The 15,478-nt window shown below is 46.7% G+C and overlaps 1 protein-coding gene across 1 annotated transcript; it reads left to right on the top strand.

The window, feature by feature from the left end:
• Positions 1-9,269: 9,269 nt before the first annotated feature.
• Positions 9,270-10,655, top strand: LOC130023384 (tripartite motif-containing protein 60-like). The gene has a single exon (XM_056113892.1). It carries the CDS (start codon positions 9,270-9,272, stop codon positions 10,653-10,655), a length of 1,386 nt encoding a protein of 461 aa, XP_055969867.1.
• Positions 10,656-15,478: the final 4,823 nt, after the last annotated feature.

A 15,478-nucleotide genomic window follows, 5' to 3' on the forward strand; every position in this document is an offset into this window, starting at 1 on the left:
CTCTCTTGCCCATGTTCTCTGGTTTGTTTACTTCCTATGTAACAAAATTTTGGTAATAAAATTGAGTGTTTTCTGAGTTTGGATGCTGGTGAATTTTGCGGACTGACCTTTGTCTATGACCTACAACCTGACTGGGGGGAGGGAACACCAGCAAGTCTCTGGGAAATACTTTTGCTCCAAAGGGTCCCCCCATTTAATACCAGAAATGTCTTCTCCCTTCTTTAACCTTGGAAAGTCCCCACACAACACAAAAGCACAAGTAAAACCATGTGTCTTAACATCGGGAGGCAATGATACTGGCAAAAATGATGTATGTGGACAAGAAGAAGGTCCTGCATGTGCTACAGAACATAATGCGTCTGCTGCTGTGGTGGGGGTCAGCCCAAAGCTCGAGGTAGTTAAATTTAAGATCATCACTGTCACAGAGAGGGAGGGAGATCACATTCCCAGCTCTACGCTCAGCACAACTTTATGGGTATTTTCTCTAGAAATGGCGTGCTGAGGCAGGGTGATGGCATAGCCGACATTGAGGTGTGTGTGTGGGGGGGGGGGGTAATTTTACTGCAGTGCTGGGATAGGCAGAATATGCTGCTTTTATCACACTTGGTGGCATGGTTTTTCCCATTAGATCAAGGTTGTGAGGACAATACAGAATCCTCCTTCAGAGTCCTGAAGCTGCAGGTGGGGCTGGAACTGGTTATGTCTGGAGGAAACATGGCTGCATGGATTCAGCCCAGGTCAAATTTGATGGTGCTTAGCTCCAGGTTCTGACAGGTACATAGGAAACAGAGAAAACACAGCAATACACGTGTAAACTATTTCTATACCTACCCTCATTCGTCCCACCTCCTCTCACTAGAAAATCCTCCCTGGAGGGAAGTGTTCCTCTTTTTTGAAGTCCTTGGGGTTAAGGCAATACCCATACCTTAAACAAACTTCGTGAGCTTTGTGGATACAGAAGCGGCAGTTCCCTAAAGCCCAACCTGGCTATGGGTTTCTGGTTACCCCTGTGTTGGTTACCTAATAATAACCACAAGCAACCACAAATCATCCTGTTATTCGTCGATTGCCTCGAGCAGGCCCCAGTAACGTCTCCTTCATCCTAGCCCTGAGATTTTTAAGAAAGTGCTATATTCAAGGCTCTTTAGGAGAATGAGACCCATCATTATTACTGGTATTTGGCATATTGGGAACGCCACGGGGAGTTTGCCAGACTCTGCCGTGTGGTCAGGCTACATTCGGTAGCCTGCCAGTTTGTCCAAAGTAGGAATGAGATAATGAGATGTTATAATAAGATGTTGCGGCCGCGCGGTTCCGGGAGCTGAGTTTTATAGTCTCTGAGTCTTGGCCACTGATGGGATTACACGGTGCCAGGGGGCCAGTTGGTGGGTGTGACCCCCGCCTACTGGAATTTGGAGGATCTGGGTGGAGGATGCTCGGCCCCGATCCGAGTAGGCTTGGAGATCTCGGCCCTGGAACCCGCGTGGCTTTGTCCCTCTGCCAGTACCTTCATGTGTGCGGAGAGTGGTCTCAGGTTAATAATTATTAGTTTAATAATTATTAGGTTAATTATTAGGTTAATTAAAAATTTAACCTAATAATAAAAGTTGTTAATTTGGGGGGGGTTGTTTTTTTTGGTCACACCTGGAAAAGCTCAGAGGTTACCTTGCTCTGCAATCAGGAATTACTCCTGGTAGCACTTGGGGGACAATATGGGATGCTGGGGTGGAACCTGGGATCGTCACGTGCAAATGCAAATGCCCTCCCTGCAGTCCTAATGCTCCAGTCCTAAAAGTTGTTTTATGGAGGAATGAAAAGAAAGACAAATTCTGAGATACAACAATGGAATTATGATCTAAGGGTTCTAGGTAGGAGTGAGATATCTGGGCTAATGGAAGCAGTTGTGGGGGCAGCACTGCCCTCATAAAACAATAATATTGGATTATTGCAAAAAAATAAAATTACATGGGCTGGAGAAATGTTACAGTGAGGCAATTTCTTGCTTTGCTGGTGCCCCAGTCAGGTTCTATCCTTGGCACCACACCTGGTTCTCTGAGACCCAAAGGAGTGATCCCTCAGCACAGAATCAGGAGTAATCTTTGAGCACCATTGTCTGTGGCTCCCAAACATAATAATAATAATAATAATAATAATAATAAACTTACCCCCCAAAATCAATTCATTGCTTAAAAAAAAAGAACAATGTTTAACTAATGAAGCCGACTACAGATCCAGCAAACAGAAGTGTAGGATAGAAATACCTTCATATGCTCCCTGGGGTTGGAGTCACTGACATCCTGAAATATTGATACAGATGTTTATCATTGTCTGCATATATTCATTGTGGGTGTCTTTCTAAAATTTATATCAAGCTTATTTCCATCTATTGGTCTCCATAAAAAAAATATTCTCATTCCTCAACTATTTAGATTTTTTTTTAAAGAAAAGTTTGTGAGAAAATCTGGAAGTAACCATTTAGAAAGTCATAGTCAATTAGAAAAATTGAGGATTCATTTCTGTTGACAAGAAAGAAATAGAAAATATTGCAATGTCTATGAAGACAACAACAACACGTGGGTACCAAAGGGCTGTTACAGAAATACAGTGTTCTCACCTCCTTTTCTCACTTCCTATAAGAACATCAAGGCAAATCATTTGTATGTTTGTCAGCCCGAGAGCAGAGAAAGCCATACTTCTTTTTATTTGTTTTGTTGAAGCCTTTTCTAAGGGATTTCAGGTTGAGCTTTTTCATGGTCTCCTAGAAATCATGTTAAGATTCCATGCTTCAACATCGCCATTTTTGTGTTCCTGCCACCTTTTTTTCTAAGTTCCCCCAAAGATGAAAGAAATTCTGTGCCTTCCCAGAGCCTCTCTTCTTTGCCCAGTTGGTTGATTGGAACTCCTGTAAGTAGAGAATTAGCCTCATCTCTGTTCCCTGCTTCAGGGCTGGAGCGATAGCACAGCGGGTAGGGCGTTCGCCTTACACGCGGCCAACATGGCCGACCCGAGTTCGATTCCTCCGCCCCTCTCGGAGAGCCCGGCAAGCTACCGAGAGTATTCGATATGCCAGACACAGTAACAACAAAGTCTCCAATGGAGACGTTACTGGGCCCGCTCAAGCAAATCGATGATCAAGGGGAGGGCCTTTACCTTTACCTGTTCCCTGCTTTAGAGAGATCAGTCTTGAGTCTTGAGAATAGTGTGGTACCTCACAATCTGGTCACACCCACATGAATGCAACTATGGTTATCCCTTTGAAGAGACAAAAGAAAGAAAATTTCTTGGGGATTAACTATCAAGAAAATGTCTTGCCAGGAGAGATCCTTGAGCACAGAACCAGGAGTAAGTCCTGAGGACTGCTGGGTGTTGTCACCCTGAAATTTCTTCTTGGATTTATGCAACGAAATTGTCATGAGAAGTAAGAATATTTACTAAAATTTTAATAGGTGGATGGTGTTAGGGAGAGAGGAAAGAAAACCTAAAGATTAAAGTAAACAATATACTGCAAGCTATAAAGGTAAGGTAAAGGTAAAGGCCCTCCCGTTGATCATCGATTTGCTCGAGCGGGCCCAGTAACGTTTCCATTGGAGACTTTGTTGTTATTGTGTTTGGCACATCGAATACATCACGGGGAGCTTGCCAGGCTCTGCCGTGCGGGCGAGATACTCTCGGTAGCTTGCCGGGCTCTCCCAGAGGGGTGGAGGAATCGAACTTGGGTTGGCCATGTTGGCTGCGTGCAAGGCAAATGCCCTACTGCTGTGCTATTGCTCCAGCTCCAAGCTATAGTCAGAAACAAAAAAGAAACAAAAAAGAAAAAAAAGGGGGGGGGGAGGAAAAACAAGTACCTAAATATGAAAGTAGCAAAACATACTGTTTAAAAACAAAATGGCATTAAAATTATACTTTCTTTGGGCAGGACTAGAGTGATAGGACCACTGGCAGGGCACTCGCCTTCCCACATGTTGATCTGAGTTCTATTCTTGGCACCACAGACGGTCTCCTGAAACCCACCAAGAGCGATCCCTGAGCCCAAAGCCAGGACCAAGTCCTGAGAACTGCTGGGTGTGGCCCGTCAAAACCAACAAAGTAGATTCTTCTATAGTCACTGGTTTGTTCTGTATAATATTAAATCCTATTTGCAATTTTTATTTATTTTATTCTAAATTAGATTAATGATGCATCTGTATTAGAGAGGATTTATATAGTTCTTCCCAATGAATGATTAGGTTGGAAATTTTTGGAGACAAGGCCAGAGAGATGGGACAGCAGGGAGGGCCTTAGCCTTACTCTCCAGGGTTCGATCCCCGGCATCCCATATGATCCCCTGATCACCTCCAGAAGCAATTCCTGAGTGGAGGGCCAGGAGTAACCCTTGAGCATTGCCAGGTATGCCCCCCCCAACAAAAAAAAGAAAGAATTGGAGTAAATTGGTGATTGTCAATAGTAAAAGAAAAAAAAGGCGAAAATTAAAGTTCTTATTATACTAATATTGAGTTGGGATTTTGCTCAACTTATAGTATACCATGCTCAGAATTATACTCACAGCTAACAGAAACATTTCAGTTCTTAAAAATTTACAAAATTTTAGAATATCCATAGGCTGTGAACAGGTACTAGAATCACAGTGGTCATGAACTTGATCACTCCCCTTCACCTTACTGGTGGACATCAGATTGCATCCTTACTTCAGTGTAAAGCCCGCCAGGGAAAATTCCAGAAGTGATAAGCTAATAACTCAGCTGCCTGGGGGCTAAGACTCTTGCTTTAGCCTAGCCCACCAAGAAACCAGCCCTTCCACCCGCATGTGACTGCTAGCAAGCAAATTGCAAGGCAAAGGCCACGTTCCACGGACCAACCAGGTGCAGCCCATTAGCACGGGCGTCCCTCTTGCTTGTGTGCTCTGCGGGCTGGAAAGTGTGTTCTATGACTGAGGCCAGGCTCATTCTTAGGCTCACCTCCCTCACAACATCCCTTCTACCACCCATGCAGGTGTGACCAGCAGGGCAGCCTGGGTGATGCCCAAGACTGACCACTGCACTCACCTTCTTGCCACTCAGGCCCTCTTGATCTTGGTGTTCAGATACCTCTGGGCACTTGTATTTTAGAACCAAGCACTGCCCAGGTTTATTTTACTTGACACACAGATGTTGGGGACACTGGTAACTGCACCCCAGATGCCCTACTGTCTCATTAACTCTGGTGCAGAGGGTCTCCCAGGCACTGGGAAATCTTGAATCCTGGATTGCCCAGCTTGCTTGCAAAACTTAACACATAGGGGCTGGAGTGATAGTATAACGAGTGGGTAGGGCACTTTCTTGGCAAGTGGCCAAACTGGGTTCAATTCTCTATATCCCACACACAGTCTCCCAATGTGCCAGGAGTGGTCCCTGAGCACACAATCTGGAGTAACTCCTGAGCACCACTGGTGTGACCTTAAAAACTAAGGAATCAAAATTTGACACACAGATACCCACAGTGCCCTGCAGTTAGAGCTCCTGCTTGTTACCCGGTACACCCAAATTTGTGCTCAGTTTCTCCCAGAATGCAGGGATTTGGAGCTTTTGGTTGTAGCACAGACTTGCTACAACTTGGTGCCACATCTTGCCAAACACTCCAACACCCTGAACACGGCACACGCCACGTGTCTGCTCGGCACTGGCACTCTGGGTGCTCATGGCATAAAAAGCTCATGACATACTCATGTTCCTCATCTTGGACCTTTGCTCTATTTTTCCTCTGATCCCAAAGCAAATTCTTGGCAGTAGTGCCAGCCAGTGGGGTGTTGACTGGGAGCCCCGCTGAGTCACTGCCCAGAAGCAGGTGACCTTGAGAGGCCACAGGTGCCAGGCACTAGTGACCCTGTTCCCTGGTATACTTTGCAAGCCTGCTGAACCTCTGGCACGGAGTACCCATGACCACAATATCAGACATCCTTCCAAGCCACACACAGCCACTGCTTGGAATTTGAGATCATGGACCTCCATTACCCACCCACTGCGGGACCTCACTGAACACCAACTCTCGGACAAACCCAGATCAAACAGGAAGATTCCAAATCGCCCAGGAACTCTTAAGTTTTCAGAAGCTCCTGGTAGATTCCTGCGCCTCCTTTTCTACATCTCCCAGGGGTAGAATCAGTTCCTTTGTCCCCTGCCAATGGGTTCACTTCTAGCTTCTCCACCGGTCCTGGTACTGCCAAGTGCCTCCCACCCCTACTTTCTTCCCCTGCCAAGAACCCAGGAGGAGCGAAGGATTGCTGCAGCTTCCCGGAGGTTGTTTATCTGCTGCCTGGAGGCCTGTGAACCTTGAGAAGCCCAGAACATGTTTGTGCCTCTAGGAAACCAGACAAGGACAGATGCTGCAAAGTCCTGCTTAAGTGGCAGAGGGACCTAGAGCAACCCTGGGAAAGGAAATGGAGCATGTAGACTTTTCCAAGGAGACAACTGCGACCAGTTAGCCTGCCGCAGATGCTAGGGAAGCCACTGATGAGATTAGGTAAGGACAGATCAGGACGGGGTGGGGCACTGGGCAGGGATGGAAAGCGCCCCTCCCAGGAGACGGGATTAGACAGGACTGGGAAATCTGGTCCTAACCAACCCTTCCCGGGATGATGTGATTGGCCATCCAACCAAGAAACTAAGGCAAGGACCCACCCTTGGGGATATAAAGCCTGATGTTCATCTCACTAGTATGCAGCTCTCCCCAGAACACTAGAGTCTGGGGTGTCCGGACCAGCCATAGCTGCTCTTCAGGAAGGAGGACGCAGACCTGAGCTAGGCGCAGGTGAGCTGCCATTCTGACTGAGCAGAGGATCTTGGAGGCTGCGAGCTGACAGGAAGTAGGCCTGGGTTCATTTTTCAGAGATGTTCTGTGTGCCGGAGTGAATGACGGGGTAGATGAAGGGGAGGTTATGGGTCGGATGGTGGGGGAGGGGTTGTGAGGAAGGGGAAGGAGGTGGACTAAAGCTTTGAGTGAACCCAATATAAGGGAGGTGTGAGAGACCCAGGGTCCTACCTTTGTCCAGGAATTGGCCATGCTGTTCATGTTTACTCATGATGGTGCCATTTCTGTTCTGTTTCCCTTAATGGGGTCCTCCACTTGAAGGGTTTGGGTTGGGTTTTTGGTTGGTTGGTTGGTTGGTTGGTTGGTTAGTTTATTTTTAGGCTTTTGGGGTCACACCCGGCAATGCTCTTGGCTTACTCCTGGCATTGCACTCAGGAATTACTCTTGGCTGTGGTTGGGAAACCATATAGGATACCAGAAATCAAACCCAACTTTGCCATGAGCAAGGCAAACACCTATGCACTGTACTATCAACTTCAACCCCCCCCCCCACACTAAGGTTTTATAAGTGTGTGTTTGTTTTGTTGTGGTTTTTGGTATAATTGGGGGGGCACATCTTGTGGGGCTCAGACAGGTACTGCTCTTGGCTTCTGCTCAGGGCTCGCTCCTGGTAGTGCTAAGATCAAACCAGAGTCTGTAAGGCAAACATCCTACCAGTTGTACTATCTATCTTGCCCCTAACTGTGCCTTTTGATATAACGGTAGGTTAATGATTGGTGAACTATTCCGATATGACTGTTTCTAACAGTCATGCTGTTTTCTTTGTAACTTGTCAGCTGCATGGATTTTGTTCCCACAATGGTCACATGATTCAAGGCGTGTCTCAGAATTTCTGACTCTGTTGAGCCTTGTGTTGAGAATAGGCAACAAAGCTGCAAAGACCAATCCAAATGCCATCACTCTGGACTCTTGGCCCCACCAAATTCTCCTTGTCCCAGACCTTTATCTCTACTTATAGCTGTAGTCACACAGTTCAAGGAGTGATGAGGTGGCCCTTGTTCTCTCCCTGGCAAGGGTGGGAATGAAGGAGCCCAGCTAGCAGACACAAGGTATGCCATCAGGCCAAAACTCCTCATCACATCAAATAGATAAGGTGATTTGGGGTTTGGTTTGGTTTTTTAGGTCACACCCAGTGTTGCTCAAGGCTTACTCCCAGTTCTGCGCTCAAGGATGACTCCTGGTGGGGCTTGAGGGAACCATCCGGGCATGGAACCTGGGTTGGCTGCCTACAAGGCAAGCTGTACCATCACTCTAGCCCTAGATGAAAGGCTTTTGCCTCCATATTTCCTCAAAACGTACCTGGTGGCAGAGATTTGTGAAGGTGGGAGCACAGGGTGCAGAGAGGAAGGAGAGAGAGAGTCCCTGGAGATCAAAGCTCTGAAACCAGCACAGTCTCTTTGGAAGAGGTGGTGGCAAAGCTGTAAGAATGAAGCTCCATGGCATTTGCTGACTTTACTACTTAGGGAAAAGCTCTTCTGGAGCTGGAGAGATAGCCCAGGAGGGAAGGCACTTGCCTTGCATGTGACTGTGGCAGCCTAGACCCTGGTTTGAATTCCCATTTCCACCTCTGGTCCCCTAAGCATTCCCAGATCTCACTCCTAAACACAGAACTAGGAATAGCCCCTGAGAATTGATGGTTTGCCCAAAGCTCCCCACCCACAGAGCTCTTATAAAATTGCTGGATTTGTAAACTATACTAGTAGGGAGAATACTCTCATGCACCAGGATATTATGATCAAGAATTAGTTTTGTCCATCTTCTCTATAACCCTACCTACTCCGCTTGGGTATTAATTTAAGCAAATCATCACCAAATATGTTTAATATACACATTATATACATATATATATTTGTTCCTATTTTGAAGCAAGGAAGTTTTTAATTGAAGCGTACTTAGATGAAAGGAGAGAGACTGATGTGAGGAGAAGGAAAGAGAAGTCTGTTAAGAGAGAACAGGAGCTTCTCCAGAGTGGAAATGGGCGAGTAAAGAGACATGAGACCAGCAAGTGAGAGAGTGTTCAAGGGAGAAACAAGGGCTTCAAGAGCAAGCTGCTTATTTGTTCCTCTATGGGCCATGCCCAGCATTGTTTAGGGGCTACCTGGTGCTGATGGAGGTCTTATTCCTGGTTGCACTGGGGATCAACTTCAGGAATGTGTATGCAAAGCATATTCTTAGCTGTTATGTCTCAGATCACATATATTAGCTTAATCTTGTGTGCTATTTTTTAAAGGTTCTTGGTGGATGTTACATATTGTCCATCGTCTGTGTCTCATTTTTCTATCCCATCCTTGCCTTAGGTTTTTTCCACCTCTACTGGGAGTTGAGCCTCCTACACACCAGAGGACCAACTGACGCTTTTGTTTCCGGTCCCCGGGGAGGGCAGGGAAAGGACCTCGAGGAGCAGATATCCGAGCTGCCCCTGCACCATGGCCCTGGCCGAGCTACAGGCACAGGCCCGCTGCCCGCTGTGCCAGGGGCCCCTGCGTGCGCCCCTGACCCTGGACTGCGGCCACAACTGCTGCGGCTCGTGCCTCCGGCTTCGCTGGCAGCACCTGCGGGAGCCTCTGCCCTGCCCCGTGTGTCAGCAGCGCTGTCCCCGCAAGCTGCGCGGGCCAAACATGCAGCTGGCGCTGCTGGACGACCTGGTCAGCCAACTGCCTGGCTCAAGGCCAGAGGGACACGCGCCGGAGGCCCCAGGCCACTGTGCCGAGCACCAGCAGGCCCTGAGCCTCTTCTGCGACGACCACCTGGAGCTGCTGTGTGGTCAGTGCGCCGCCTCCGCTGCCCACCGCGGCCACCGCCTCACGCCCATCGGCCCCGCGGCTGCTCATCACAGGACCAAGCTCAAGTGCTACCTGGAGCCTCTGCGCAAGCAGCTGCAGGAGGCACAAGGGGACCTAGAAAAGCTAGTCTCAAAGAGACAGAAATTGAAAGAGAAGTTGGTGAATCAAAGGAGTGACTTATACTTTGAGTCCGAACACTTAAAATGTCACTTGAAAAATGAACAGGAAGCCATGGAATCAAACGCACACGAGGAAATGGAGCTGATTACACGCTCTCTCATGAGTTTCCAGGGCCAGCTGTCAGACTATGGCTCCACCCTGAACAATCTTCTGAGAGAAGCTACTGAGCATTTTCTGCAGAGGGACCTGGACCTGTTGCAAGGAGCAGACAAGGTTCAGCTGCTGGCCAGTAGGTGTGAAAGCCTCAAGTTACCAGAACTCCTAGAGCGGCAAATCTCCAAGCAGGTTCCCACTCTCCCCCCATGTTACATCGGCCTGCAGAACATGATCTCCAAATTCCAGGTGGATTTGACTCTGGATCCTGACACTGCTCACCCCAGTCTCACCATCTCCCCAGATCGCAGAACTGCTCTGTATAACTCTGGAATTGGGAAACGCCCCTCTGTCCCTCACCCCCGGGCGTTCACCTCTCACCTTGCTGTCCTAGGATCTCAGGGCTTTGACGCGGGCCGCCACTTCTGGCAAGTCAAAATCCAAGGCTCAGGTGTGTGGTCCTTAGGTGTGTGCAAAGAATCCTTCCCCAGAAAGAACCTTATAAAGCAGAATGTGAGCAAAGACTGCTGGAAATTCCGACAGCCCACCTACCACACCCTGGAACACCAAAGCTCTTCCAGCCACATTGGTGTCTTTCTGGACTTTGAATTGGGACAGGTTTCCTTTTACAATTTAAATACTAGGTCCCACTTGTATACGCTCACCGACACCTTTAAAGAAAAGCTTTGGCCCTATTTCTTTGCCTCACCCACGTCCATGAACTTCAGCATGAATCTTGTCCAAGAAGAAAGCTGATTGTTGAATTTCATTTTACTCACTTCACCAAATGTTGGTAATAAAGCCTGTCTGCTCTGCCTGATGTTTCTGCATTGCTGATTTCACTCCTCATTCTCTGCTGTCACCCTGGGCCTCACAGCTGACCAAGTTGTCAGGAAAACACACTGATTCTCTCCCTGGATGAGGGGGGAGGGTCCCATTGGGAAGGAGGCTCTGCTCCCACCATTGACATCAGGAGTGACCTTCCCCTTTCACCCTTGTTGGAATTGTGGTTGTCCTCAATGAAGCCCCATGAAGCCTCAGTTGGTGTGTTTGTAGAGATATCTGGGCTCCAACTATTCTCTCTGGGGGTGGGAGGGTTCCTCCTTTCCAGGTGAAGGGGGTTTCTGGGTCTCCTGCTGGGAGTTTGATGTCCAGACTTCTGCCTCAATGCCTCCCAGACTGGAAGTCAGGAGCCGGGGCGGGGGGAGCGGGGGAGGATAAAATATGACTTCTCCGGGAATCCTTTGGTAGGAGTGCCAGTGAAGCATCACTTCAGACACTTTCCACCTATGTGTGACATCCTGGGGAATGCGTGTCAAAATGTCCTGTCCTTTCTAGTCCCCAGATTTTAGCAGCAGCGGCTGGGACGGAGTTCGCTTGTTCTACCCCACTCCTGTGTTGTTGTAAACATTAGGCAGACTTGAAGACGTGATTGGAATTGAGTTTTGCCTGTTGTGTAATATGTTGTGAGGCACAGTTGGGGGGGAAGCTAAAGGTGAGGATCGAGCCCCCAAGAGTTGACCAGAAAGGGATGAGCAATAAGCAGCCCCCCCCCAAAAATAAACCTTCCCTTTTTGCTTTCCAGCAACTGTCCCTGTCCCCTCCTGTAAATGTGAGCTCAATAAAACAATGCCAGGGAGCATTGTTACTGAGCAAATGAGACCCAAGCCAAAAAGGAAGTGAGGACCACAACATCCTGTTTTACTTTGTGCAAGTACATTCTGTAAGTACCCCTAAGATGTTGGGGGTTTTGCCCCTTATAATTGTAAGGTTGACCCTGCTTGCAATAAGTGCTTTCAGAATGTGTAGTACATGTCTTTTTTGTTTGTTTGTTTGTTTTTTGGGTCACACCCGGTGATGCACAGGGGTTATTCCTGGCTCATGCACTCAGGAATTACTTCTGGCGGTGCTCGGGGGACCATATGGGATGCTGGGAATCGAACCCAGGTCGGCCGCGTACAAGGCAAATACCCTACCTGCTGTGCTATCTATCGCTCCAGCCCCAGTACATGTCTTTCCTGCGCCTCCTCGTACACACCACCCTGTAAAAGGCTGCTTGCTTTTTCCTCTGAGATGGTGCACAAGGAGCAGAGCAGGGAGCGTTGCCACGGCTGGGCTGTCAGTAAACCCAGTGACTCCTGTGTGTTGAGAGTAACAGTCTGGTGCTTTGTGCTGAAAAGCCAAAGATGTCACCTGCTGTCAGGAATAGATACAATTAAATTTAGTTAAAAAGATTAAAGTAGAGGGGCTGGAGCACAGCAGGTAGGACATTTGCCTTGCACGTGGTCAACCCAGGTTCAATTCCCAGCATCCCATATGGTCCCCCGAGCACCACCAGGTGTAATTCCTGAGTGCAGAGCCAGGAGGAACCGCTGAGTATCACCAGATGTGATCCAAAAAGCCAAGATTAAGTAGAATAGACTGAGGCTGCATAGAGTGTTTTTTGAGAACTTCACTGCCCAGAAAGCCAGCATCGATAGGGTGAAAGCTCAGCTCCTTCATGGGTGTTGTAACTGCCTTTATCTCTGCTACTTCTCCCAGAGAAGATTCCTTAGAGATAATACACTTCAGAGGGTCGCCTCAGTCACGGTTGACTTACATTAGCGTCACCTGGTTAGCTGAGCATTGAGGAGCAGATGTTTATAAACGATGATCCTTGCTCTTTCTATGAGTGTTAGTTTAAGACAATGCAGAACCTACCTCTGTGGCAGGGCATTCCCTTTTGGGGGAGTTGGGGGGTGGGAGGGATACTGGGACCAGTGGTGGTGGAGAATGGGCACTGGTGGAGGGATGGGTATTCGATCATTGTGTAACTGAAGCCCAAGCACAAAGATTTGTAAGTCTACAACTGTACCTCATGGTGTTTCACTAATAAAAATTTAAGGGAAAAAAAAGACAATACAGAACCTAATGGAGAATTAGGGCTCAGTCCACAAGACTGTGAGCCCCTTGATCTTATGCTTTTCTCTCCTATGTCTGTCTTGTCCTCTTTTTTTTTTTTTGGCTGGGGGGGGGGGGGAGAGTCCACCTGGCGATGCTCAGGGTTTACTCCTGGCTCTGCACTCAGTAATTACCTCTAGTGGTGTTCAAGGGACCATATGGGATGATGGGGATTGAACCTAGGTTGGCCATATACAAGGCAAATGCCCTACCCACTATATTATCGCTCCAGTCCCTTAAGAATATTCTCTCTCTCTTTCTCTCCCTCTCTCTCTTTTTTGGGGGGGGGCTTTTTGGGTCACACCCAGCAATGCTCAGGGGTCGGTTACTCCTGGGTCTGCATTACTCCTGGGTCTGCACTCAGGAATTACCTCTGGCAATGTTCAGGGGACCAAATGGGACAACAGGGACCGAACCTGGGTCAGCAGTGTACAAGGCAAATGCTGTGGGGACTTGAGCACGTCAGAATTCTTCATCCCCAAGACCTTTCTACTCTGAGGACATGGTTTCTCTGATATGTCCTGGGACAAGACTCAGGGTCTGCAGGACCTGACTTTTGAGTTCTTTTCAGTTGTGGTGTGTGGAAAACTGTTAGCTAATGGTTGCGTGTTGCAAGTGACTTTGCCATTTTCCTCTCTGCTGACTTCATTTATTGTTGCTAGTAGTTTTTACCTTTCTATAGATATCATCATACTATTTGCAAATAGTCTTAATGTTCTTGCAATCTAGATTCCTTTGAGATTTTTTTTAATTCTTTATTTTTCTGTTTGGGTTTTTGAGTCATGCTGGAAGTACTTAGGCTTACTTCTTGACACAGATGCTCAAGGATCACTCCTGACAGTGCCCAGGGGAACATATGTGGTGCTAGGAACCTAATAAGGGGTCAGTCTCAGGCAAGGCAAGTGCATTAATCCCTCTGCTATGTTTCTGCTCCTAGATTTCTTTTATTGCTTGTGGTGTAATTGCAATGACTATGACTAAGACCTTTAACATTATATCAACAGAAGTGGTGAGAGACACCATCTTGTCTTGTTCCAGAATTTAAAGAAAGACATTTCAGTTTCTCACCATTGAGTAGGATATGATTGTAATTTATAGTATGTGTCCATTGTTTGCAAACTGAGTGCTGAGTATAGGAATTTCATTTTTATTCCCACCTGTTTTCATAAATAAATCTTAACCTTGTCAATGCTTTCTCAGTATCTATTGCTATTATCCTATGACTATTGTCTTTTGTTTTATTGACATGCATAATGCATAAAATCTTCTCTGAAATATTCCTCTTCCTCTTCCTTCTCTTCACAAGCTTAGAAAGAGCATTCTTCCGGCATTTGCAAACCAAACACGGTATTTTCTTTGCTTTGTTTCATTGAACTGAAAAGTGTTTGGTGTTTTCCAATGTAGACCTATGTCATCTATATGTGCAGTACAAATTAAAGTGAGCACAATTGTGCAGACTGGTTTCCCACAGTACATCCCATTCTCAGAATACCCTGCTGTTTGTGCATAAAGGAAAAGAACCTAAGTTGGAGAAATCACATCTAGAAAATATGCTGCAGCATTGTTAGAACTGTCAGCGCAATAGTGGTAAACACACAAGCAAGGAACATCCACATCCTCAGCTCTACCACTGAGTGCCCCTTGCTGGCTCCTTGCTAGCTTGAAGAATCAAGCTAACTTGCACCTTCTTGCAGTGTACTCAATAAATCTGGTTTTTGTCTTTATCCTAGCCTTCAGCGAATTCTCTTACTGCCACCAAACTAGCCAGACTCTTACCCATGACATTACATCATTTTAAAATGTTCATCCCCTGTAAAGATGCATAAGATATAGTTAGAAGAACCAGTAGTGTAAAGCTCTTTTGGTCGATATTAAAATTGCATGCAAAGTAAAATGATTCTCATGCTTACCCAAGAAAAATGGAGAGTCACAAATAGAGTATAGCAGAAAAACAGAAACATATCACATATACAGGGAACAAAATATTTAATGAGATTGAACATATAACTTATATTACTGTTAAGTCCATGCACATAACTTCACAACTTGGTTCTGCTCTCAACAGAGACGTGCTAGAGGATACCAGAGGTGACATGTATGGGTGCAAGATGGAAAGCAAAGGTAGTTAGAGGAACAGGTAGCTGTAACTTATAAATGTTTTCACTTATTCTTCCTGCTTTATTGAAAAAGAAACTCGGGTTCAGGTGTTAAGACATTGGAATACACAAAGCATCAAGAGAGATGTTTCCACTGTGCTTGCTTAGACTATGTGCTACCAATAAAATTTTGTTCTTAGTAATTTTATTTAGAAAGCAAATAGAAATATTAGTTTGGGTGATATGAAAATAGACACACACACACACACACACACACACACACACACACATAATTCAGTTCCAGAGTGGAACAGATGAGTTCACAAATGCACCAAGAGGGTTGGAGAGGGATCATTTGTTACTTGCTGAGGAAATATTTGGGGTACAGGGCAATCACATCTCAAAACTCCTGGATGTTGGAGTCCTGGGATAGATGTTCTCAGCCACAGTCCTTCCGGGGGTACCCTACCAAAAACTCAGGGAGCACCGGCTTTGTTGAAAACTTTACCAGATGCTGGTGGTAGAGTGAAGGTGGAGGCGGGA

This window comes from Sorex fumeus, unplaced genomic scaffold (genome assembly GCF_029834395.1).
Source record: "Sorex fumeus unplaced genomic scaffold, SorFum_2.1 ptg000024l, whole genome shotgun sequence".
In the NCBI taxonomy this organism is placed as follows: domain Eukaryota; kingdom Metazoa; phylum Chordata; class Mammalia; order Eulipotyphla; family Soricidae; genus Sorex; species Sorex fumeus.

Excerpts from the sequence above, each read along its gene's own strand:
- LOC130023384 (XM_056113892.1), top strand. The coding sequence starts at position 9,270 with ATGGCCCTGGCCGAGCTACAGGCACAGGCCCGCTGCCCGCTGTGCCAG.